Genomic DNA, 10,000 nt, shown 5'->3' on the forward strand with positions numbered 1-10,000 from the left:
ACATGATCAACATTAATGTAAACATTAAATAACAACCAGTCAGAGCCTCTTATTATTATCTTATTATTTTCTGTTTTTGTCTATTTTTTGTTGTCATTTTGTAAATTAATTCTCTAATTTTTCTGTATTTTTGTTGATGTGTGTGTGTTTGAAGTCATTTTGTGTTTTGTTGATGTTCTCATTGTTTTGTGTGTTTGGAGTCGTTTTTGTATAATATTCTGTTATTTTGGTGTTTTGTAGTGGCATTGTGTGTTTTTGACGTAATCCTGACTATTTTTGTTGTTGTTTTGTGTATTTTGGAACATTTTGTGTGTTCTGCATGACTGCAGCACTGACAGGAAATCAATCACAAGTAGAAAACTGAAGGATGCATGTCTTTATATTTTGTTCAAAAGTATAAGTGAAATATTGCAGATGTTCAGTAAAATTAAGTCTAATGTGGCTGCACACTGCCCCCTACTGACATGGAGGAGTATTTAAATCACTAACTACTTTAATTACTAATTACAGAATTATTGATTTGATTTAATCAGTAAATATGTAATATTTTAGTTAACGCAGTAACAAATTATCTTCACTAATTCATGAAACAAAGAAAACAATTTATGCTGAAAACATTTATTTAGAAAAACATTATTAGTCAGATTTTATTTTGATTTAGAAGCTTCACCGATCAATAATTAAACATGTAACATTATAATTTATCTACACAAACACCGCTTTATATGTGTGTGTGTGTGTGTGTGTGTGTGTGTGTGTGTCTGTGATCAAACAGACTCTTTTCTACTCGGCTGATTATTGTTGCTCAGACCAACCCCCCAAAGACCACAGCGTGTGTGTGTGTGTGTGTGTTATCTCAAGTGAGGCCACATTAGTTTATTTCCACCTCATTAGCCTCATCATCACCTCCAGCTCTGCTGATGGTTAGAGATAGGTGTGTGTGTGTGTGTGTGTGTGTGTGCGTGTGTGTGTGTGTGTGTGTGTGTGTGTGCTTGTGTGTGTGTGTGTTTTCCAGATAAAAAGCAGAAGTCAGCATTTTCCCGTGTGTGTGCGTGTCTGTGTGTGTGTGAGTAGGTATTGTTGACATAATGACATGATGTAACGGTTAATGTAGCGGGCTGTAATCAGAGAGTCACTGGTTCTAATCCCATTTGGTCCATCACCGTGGGACGTTAATCCAGTGGTTCTCAACCTTTTCAGGGTGCGACCCCCAAAATAAAGGTTCCAGAGAGCAGGGTCCCCCCACATTGACAGTCATGTGCCCTTGCTGGGGCCTCCCCTAGAGTTGCACTGGGTGGGGGTGTGGCCTGTGCCTCCTGGCCAGCCTGATTCACGTCGGGAGTGGCTGGTCTGCGGGCTGGGTGCACTGGGCCCCATGACGGGGTTGGTGTGTCTTGGGGGTGGGTTTTTGGGTTGGACTGGCCACGACTCAATGTGGCGCCGCGCTGTCTTGGGGGCGGGGTGGGGCTGGTGGCCCGCTAACATCCTTGCTGTGCTGGTGTGGGGGGTGGGTGCCCGGTTGGGGGTGCTTGGGTATGCCTGCTTGTTGGTCTGTGGCTGGCGGGGTGGCTCTGCTTGGGCAGTTGATGGCGTCCTCTCTCGTTGGGAGAGCCAGACCCGCCTCCCTGTAAACGATGTTGTATCGTAAGGCCGTGCAGGCCTGAGATGGTCCTGGTGCGGGTTTCTCTACTACGCATGGGACAGGCATACAGCGGGGGTCGCCCCCTGGACTGCTAAAAGGTGTGGCTGGTGCCCCACTGTGCCTGGGGGTTGGGGTGTGCCCCATGGGGTGTGCTCCATGGGGCTGATATGGTTCGAGTGTGCCGCGAGGTGGGCTCCCGGCTGTGCTGCTCGGCACGTTCCTGGGACCCGTGGTGCCACGTGCCCGTTTGCACCCCCTCCGGTGGCCCGCTGTATGGACGGACCGGGCTCACACCTGACAGGCCTCCTACATGGACACTTCACTCCCAGCTGGTCTGGCTCACTCACTTTGTGTACCACACCCCATCCACCTTTAGGGGGCTGGATGGCAGGGCTGATGGTGGGAGGTGCAGCTGCTTGTGCCACCATGTAGTGTCACGGGGGCGACACTCCCAATTTGCCCTACCAATCCCTTCAATTTTAAACACACCACAACACACCTACACTCCACTCTCCGGAGCTAATGCACCACATACACATATATACATGAAGGCTTTCTTTTAATTGCACCTCATACATTCACTAAACAAGCACATTCACACAGGGGATAGGGAAGTGCCTCTCCATTGGGGAATGGAAAGGCACTTCACACTTATGGGCCTGTTGGGTGGGGTCCCGGCCCCTCTGTTGATGGCTGGGCCGCTACTTAGAACACAATTACATCAAGGTGGTGCGGCCGGCAATGGGGCGGTGGGCCTCTGGGGGGGGTGGTTGATAGGTGCTGTCTTTGTGGGCGTGGCTTGGTGCTGGTCTCGTCTCCTGGTGGTCTTGGGGGCAGTCCTCTCGGTGTGTGGGCCACCTTGGTGTGAGGGGTGGGCGGGCTGGGGAGGTGCGCGTGTCTGTGCTGGTGTTGGGATGGGGTTGCAAGGCTCTTCGGGATGGTCTTTGCTGGGGGGTGGCGCTTGCTGTTCCGGTGGTTGGGGGCGCCGGCGATCGCCTGGTGGGTCTGTCTTGCTATCTGCAGGCCGATGGGTGGGTCCGGGCGCCCTTGGCTGGGGTCTGCCATACCGCACCAGGTGTGTGCCGTTGGTGTACCGCCCTCTCGCGATGGTGGCTGTCGGCGGCCTTGGCCTGCAGGCTGGGCCGGTCTTGGCTTGATTGGGGTTGGTGGCGGGGTGCGCTGGGTCCTCGACTCCTTGGGGCTCTCTCAAGTTTGTGTGTGTGTGTGGAGGGTGGTGGCTGCCTCTCGACTTAGGATCTCTGGGGTGTCTGGGGGGCCGCTTGGTCATGGGAGGGGGTTGCCTGGGTCAACTCCATTGACTCCTGCAGCAAAAGACACTTTTATACAAACAAGCTTTTAATTTTCCTCTTTTATTAACATTGTATTTTCTTTTTCCTTATTTTGAAGGACAGTCTTGTATTACTGTTTATTCTGTTTTGTGAAGCACTGTGTTTTTACTGTAAAGCACTTTCAATCTATTGTCAGGGCAAATTTGCGGTTGACCTCATTTGGAGACATTATTTTTGCCCTGGTTGAATGATGGAGTCCAGTCAGAGCTTGATGGTTTTATTAAAAAAAAGGATTTATAAAACTAAATGAAAAGGAGTACAAAAGGAGGGTCCCATCTTGTATATTGGAAAGGCTAAAATGAAAAAGAGTACAGGATGGTTCAGAAAGGTTCTTCCCTGGCTCCGGATATGCAGGACTGACTATCAGTTTCACAGCTTAAGCTTTATACAGATAGGGAAAAAAGTTGCACCCTGAGAGAAAGAAAAGGAGGGAGTCAGATGCTCCCAACAGTGGAAGTGGAGGACAGGCTGGCACCACTGATATCTGTCCTTGATAGTGTGCGTGCGTCAGTTGGTGTGTGTGTGTAATGTGAATGTGAGTGAGTTAGCCTTGAAGTTTCAGGCCGGGGTTCTTATCTGTGTGTTAACATGACTCAGCTGTTCAAAAGTGCAAAGAGTAATGCAGTCATCATGTATTAAAACATGACAAATTGTACACATGAACACACATTTGATGATATGATTTTTTTAGTTATTTATTTATTCAGTTCATTTCCGACATGGTTGCATTCACAGAAATTCATTTGACATTCAGAGCAAAATCACATCATTGTTTTTTTTTTTTGTCCTTTTTCATGCCGGAAAGGGCGACGGAAAAAAGCATTATGCTTATCCAGATCCGTCCCCTGATGATGAATATAATAATTGCCATAACACTATGAAAGGTGCTACATAAATAAAATGTACTTACTAAAGTTGTGTGATAATGATAAAAATGAGGTTAATGTATTATTCTTCACTTGTGGATTCATTTTATTAATTTGAGTATTGTTTATTCTCAGTGGGGAATAATTCAGATTTATATGAATAAACCTGATATTTATTTTAATAAATATTATTTTCTGTAGTCATGTACTACTCGTTTTTCAGCCTATTTGGGAATCGATGAGAGAATCGATAAAAAAACGGATCAATAAAGCATCAAAATTGCTAAATCCCTATCAATATACATCCCAAGTCACCCGCCTCAATTTCTCCACACTTATCACCAGAATGGCTTCATTACACAACCCAATTAACACAATATACACAACTATAACATCACATCTAACTCTCACTTGAAAACAGTCAACTCTTCCCCACCCCTTCAATTTCCTAACCTGACTCCATCTTCCCTGTTCCCTTCCCCCCACTCAGGTGTAACACTGCTCTCTCTTTTTACATTCTCCCTATAATAAAGTATTTCTTACCCTTCCTTAGGGAGGGCTGGTGATGGTCACAATTATGCAATAAAATACATTCATTTATTTATTTGCAATAAAACATGCATTGCTGTCTTAAAAAGATTGCACTGCTTGAAGTGTTGACCTTTGAGCCTCCAGGCAAGGCCCACCCAGGAGACCCTTCTCCAGCCCACGAACCGGCCACCATCCAGCAGGGCCACACAGCCTCAAACGGCGCAAGGAGAGCAGCCCAGGCCCCGCCACCCTTCTGGGGCAACGCCCCCCCACCAGCGCTCGAGAGGGAGGCACACCAATGGCCCACAACTGGTGTGGTGCAGCAGCCCCCAGCCAAGGTGGACCGGACCCACCAGACGATTGACAGCGCCCCCAAACCACCGGAACAATGAGCACCATTCTCCAGCAAACAGCATCAACTCAAAGGGTCACGCAACCACACACCAGCCCCAGCACAGATGCCAGCCCACCCACTCCCCACAGCGGCCCCGGGCCCACACAGCGTGGGGACCTCCCCCAAGGCCACTGAGAGCACCCAGCCACACCAGAAGTGGAGAGAGACCTCCACACCCATCAAGGCCAACACAGCCCAGAGAGACCCTGCAAAGTGAGCACCCGGAACACCCCCCAAAGTCCCACCTACCTGTCACACCTGATCGCACATCCCAATTTATTTGTGCTCTGCGCGGTGGCCCAGCCATCAACAGGCCCCCACCCGACAGGCCTAAATGTGCGAACCCACCCTCCACCGTGTTTAATACCTCTCCATTCACCGATGGAGAGGTACTTCCCTAACCAATCACTGTCAACACACTCAATCCTCCATCTTTGTAGTCCTGTTGATCAGGCTCTGTAGACCTTCAGGACCAATAGAAAGGGCTGATATTCTCTCTGTGTGTCTGCAGCTCCTTAGCCAATCAGCAGTATCCAGAGTTTTCCTGTAAGAACGGAGACGTCGGGGCGTCGTCCATTGAGCTGAGGCAGCCAATCGGGCTCCACTGTCATGGTCCAAGATCCAGACCCAGCGAACAGAGCGTGGATAAACAGCTCGCTAAGAAGAAGCTCTGCATCGCCTCTGCAGTCTGCCTCGTCTTCATGATCGGAGAGGTCATAGGTCAGTAGAGGTTATAGGTCAGTAGAGGTCATAGGTCAGTAGAGGTTATAGGTCAGTAGAGGTCATAGGTCAGCAGAGGTCATAAGTAAACATGCTACGCTAACCAAACATGTGGGACTGGTAGCTACGTGCTAAGCTAACCAAACATGTTGCTACGTGCTAAGCTAACCAAACACGTGAGGCTGGTAGCTATGGCTAAGCTAACTAAACACGTGAGACTGGTAGCTACATGTTAAGCTAAGTAAACATGTGTGACTGGTTGCTACGTGCTAAGCTAATTAAACACGTGCAACTGGTAGCTACATGCTTAGCTAACCAAATATGTGGGACTTGTTGCTATGTGCTAAGCTAACCAAACATGTGGGACTTGTTGCTACGTGCTAAGCTAACCAAACATGTGGGACTTTTTGCTACATGCTAAGCTAACCAAACAGGTTTCTTTCATTTGGAAAGATTGCATCAACATGAAGGAATATAAAACGGTTGCTGCACAGACTGAACGCTGTTAGAAAAGAAAAAGTTTATGTTTATGTAATAATTTGTTTGTGGTGACGTAGTAACGCTAATCCGTACCATCAGGACCACTGGTGTTTGTCCTGTTACTGGTTTAATCTCAGTCTGCCCTGCGTCCTCAGGAGGGTACCTGGCCCACAGCTTGGCCATCATGACGGACGCCGCCCACCTCCTCACAGACTTTGGCAGTATGATGGTGAGCCTGTTCTCCCTGTGGATCTCCTCCAGATCTCCCACCAAGACCATGACCTACGGCTGGCACCGCTCAGGTCCGCTCCCTTATACACTGGCAACTAACGCTTTCTCACTGGTTTCTGATGGTTTCCAATAGTTTCTAATGGGTGTTAACTGGTTTAAACTGGTCTTTAACTGGTTTCCACGCTGGTTTCTGAGTCAGACTGGTTTCTTACGGTTTCCAATAGTTTCTAATGGTTTGTAACTACTGTAGTTTAGACGGGTCTAACTGCTTCCAATGCTGGTTTCTGTTGGTTTCTAACTGAGTCAGACTGGTTTCTAACTGGTTTCCAATAGTTTCTAATGATTTGTAACTGATTTATACTGGTCTCACTTGTTTTGCTCTAGAACTGGACTGGAAGTAAAGATCAGTTGGATCTGGTTCTTACGTGATAATTGGGATGTAGGATGTTTTGTAACTGGTTCAGGACCAGTTTCTCATAAGATTTCATGACATGTGAACTGGTCTTAGTCTGGTTTCTCACTGGGTTCTGATTGTGGTTTGAACTGGTCTCTGACCTCTTCCTGTAACCGCTGGTTTGGACCACATTTTAACTGATTCAATGGTGTGCATGTGTGTGTGTACTGTGTGTGTTTGTGTGTTTCTCTCAGAGATCCTTGGAGCGTTTATCTCTGTCATGTCCATCTGGATCGTCACCGGAGCGCTAGTCTACTTAGCCGTGGAGAGGATCGTACGTAATGACTACGAGATCGACGGACACGTCATGTTGGTCACGTCCGGGTGTGCCGTGATCGTCAACGTCATGTCAGTGTTCTAGATGTTTTGTTGTTTTGCATGCTTTTTTGCGTGCTTTATTTGTTTTGTGTGCCTGTGTTGTTTCGAGCGCTTTTGTTGTTTCACACACCTTTGTTGTTTTGGTGCTTTTGTTGTTTAGCGGTTGTTTGTTGTTTTGCGCTCCTTGTTGTTTTTGCGTGCCGCGAATCAACCTTTGTTGTTTCGCGTGTTGTGTTGCGTTGTTTGTTTGCTGACTTGTTGTTTCACGTGCTTTTGTTGTTTTATGTGTCTTTGTTGTTTCACGTTTCAGTTGTTTCGCAAGTTTTAGTTGTTTTGTGTTTTAGTTGTTTTGTGTTTTAGTTGTTTTGTGTTTTATTTGTTTTGTGTTTTAGTTGTTTTGTGTTTTAGTTGTTTTGTGTTTTAGTTGTTTTGTGTTTTAGTTGTTTTGTGTTTTAGTTGTTTTGTGTTTTAGTTGTTTTGTGTTTTAGTTGTTTTGTGTTGTGTGGGGCGGTGCCATGTTAGACCATTCCTATTGGTTTATAATCCTGGTGTGTTCCACTGAACTACGTGGTTCCCGTTCTTTCGCAGTATGGCATACATCCTCCATCATTCCACCACTTTCCACGCCCACGGTGGCGGTTATCGTCACATCGACGAGGACGGGCAGAGCCCCGTCGCCCCGCACAGCCACGCCCTGCTCAGCGCTAACGATAACACCAGCGTCCGCGCTGCCTTCATCCACGTGCTAGGAGACCTGCTGCAGAGCGTCGGCGTCCTAGTGGCCGCCACCGTCATCTACTTCCGGGTAGACGTGGTACACGTGGGCAGGTGTGGGCATGGAGGCGGGGCTAATGTTCCAACAATTCCTGCGCTCTCTTTCAGCCCGAGTACAAAGTGGCAGACCCCATCTGCACCTTCCTCTTCTCGGTCTTCGTCCTCTGCACAACCGTCACCATCCTCAGAGACGTCTTCAGAATCCTCCTGGAAGGTAACGCTGCGCCCTGCACCGTGGCGCTGAGGTCAGAGGTTAAAGGTCACTGTGTTGTTCTCCAGGTTCTCCCAAAGGAATTGAGTACAGCTCAGTGAAAGAGGTGCTGCTGTCTATCAAAGCTGTGAAAACCGTGCACTGCCTTCACCTCTGGGCCCTGACGCTGACGCACACGCTGGTGTCTGTGCACGTGACCGTCGGTGAGACGCGCTTTACTCACTAGTCACATGACATTAAACACAACACGACACACAAAACAACTCCAAAAAGACACAAAACAACAACAATCCTTCTCACCTGAAAAGACGACATCAGCATTCTAGGTCAGTGGTTCTCAACCATTTCAGGCCACGACACCCAAAGTAAAGGTTCCAGATAGCGGGGACCCCCACTGTAGCTGAAGGTGGTTGAACACAGACATGAACATTGAAGAACAGTCATGAGTCAGACTGCAGCGTATCATTCACTCTGCAGAGGAGGTCATTGGCTGCAATCTGCCCTCCTTCCAGGACTCTGAGACGTGCAAGGAAGATTGTGCCTGACTCCTCCCACCCCGGACACAAACTGTTCCAATCTCTGGTAGGAGGTTTTGGTCCATCAGGATCACAACCTCCAGACACAAAAACAGTTTCTTTCCCTCTGCCACCAGCCTCATGAATACAGAACACAATCACTAATAAAATGGTTCAAAGTGACCAGAATTGGTGGAAAAGGTGGTGAAATGAGATTTTAAAAACCACAGGAATTGGTTAAAAGTTGCAAATTAAAGTGGACAAAAACAGACAGAAAAAGTGGTAAAAAGGTTCAAAGTGTAAAATAATGGGCATGACAAATAGTGAATGTGGTTAAATTATCAAAACTAAGCATAACATGGTGAAAAGAGGTTAAAAGTGACAATAATGGGTCAACATATGTGACATTAGGTGTAAAAGTGGTAGAAATGGTTTATAAGTGATGAACATGTCTGGAAAGTTGAAAAAATGTTCAGAAAAGACATTAAAATGTGATGTAAAAGTGTCAGAAATGGGAGAAATGTAGCAAAAATACATTAAAAGGAGCAAAAATGTGGCAAGAAAAAGTGATGAAAATAGGTTAAAAATAGTATAGAAACAGTTGCAGAAAAAAAATGTTCAGAAAATATTCCTAGTTTCTTGAAGGCATCTTGGCCCCCCCCAGACCCCAAGGTTGAGAACCACTGATATAGGGAAAATGAAACGGGTGCTGCATAGACGTAGACCAGTAGACTCTCTGCTTGTCTCACTTTTCTTTTTCCTCCTCAGAAGACGCTGATGATGCTCACACGGTTCTGACGGACGCCACCGACCTCCTCTACAACAAGTTTGGATTCCACAGCGTCACCGTCCAGGTGGAACCGTACGCCGACGACATGGTTCAATGTGGTCTGTGCCGCGACCCCAGTGACTGACAACAGACCCCTCCCACTGCGACTGATTCCTCCCATTGTCACCACATGGGAGATTTACACTCTGGACTCCAACTTCACTCTCAGAGAGAAACCAGATGTTGAGAATTCATTAGAATTCTGGCTTTTTTAAGTCAAATTTTTCATTTATTCTGAAAACTTTTTCCTTTTGATTTGTGAGATTCTACCTAATGCTCACATTAAATCAGTTTATAGACTTTATTTCTCAAAACACAACATTTTTTTCTAAATTTATCAGAGATTTAGGGCAAATATTTCATTTATTCTCAGAATTTATTTATTAATTTTTTTTTTCATGTTTCTGACTGTTTTCTTCTGTCTAATGCTCACATTAAATCAGTTTATAGACTTTTACTCACAACACAACACAAATGTTTCCTGCATTTAACTGAGATTTAAGTCACACACACACACACACACACACAGACACACACACACACACACACACACACACACACACACACACAGACACACACACACACACACACACACACACACACACGCTGCATGTTTGTTGGCTGTTCCTCGGTGTCGTGTTCACAGTCGGTGCACGTGCACGTAGGTGCATACGTGCACGTGGAAA

The 10,000-nt window shown here is 46.5% G+C and overlaps 1 protein-coding gene across 1 annotated transcript in view; it reads left to right on the top strand.

The window, feature by feature from the left end:
- Window positions 1-9,460, top strand: part of slc30a2 (solute carrier family 30 member 2) — an 11,294-nt gene extending 1,834 nt beyond the window's left edge. The window contains exons 2-8 of the mRNA XM_028440590.1: window positions 5,294-5,502; window positions 6,138-6,284; window positions 6,862-7,015; window positions 7,574-7,790; window positions 7,868-7,973; window positions 8,039-8,173; window positions 9,254-9,460. Coding sequence (XP_028296391.1) covers window positions 5,294-5,502; window positions 6,138-6,284; window positions 6,862-7,015; window positions 7,574-7,790; window positions 7,868-7,973; window positions 8,039-8,173; window positions 9,254-9,399 — 1,114 coding nt within the window. The 3' untranslated portion in view covers window positions 9,400-9,460. The remainder of the gene's footprint in view (window positions 1-5,293; window positions 5,503-6,137; window positions 6,285-6,861; window positions 7,016-7,573; window positions 7,791-7,867; window positions 7,974-8,038; window positions 8,174-9,253) is intronic.
- Window positions 9,461-10,000: the final 540 nt, after the last annotated feature.

This window comes from Gouania willdenowi (genome assembly GCF_900634775.1).
Source record: "Gouania willdenowi chromosome 24 unlocalized genomic scaffold, fGouWil2.1 scaffold_320_arrow_ctg1, whole genome shotgun sequence".
Taxonomy (NCBI): Eukaryota; Metazoa; Chordata; class Actinopteri; order Blenniiformes; family Gobiesocidae; genus Gouania; species Gouania willdenowi.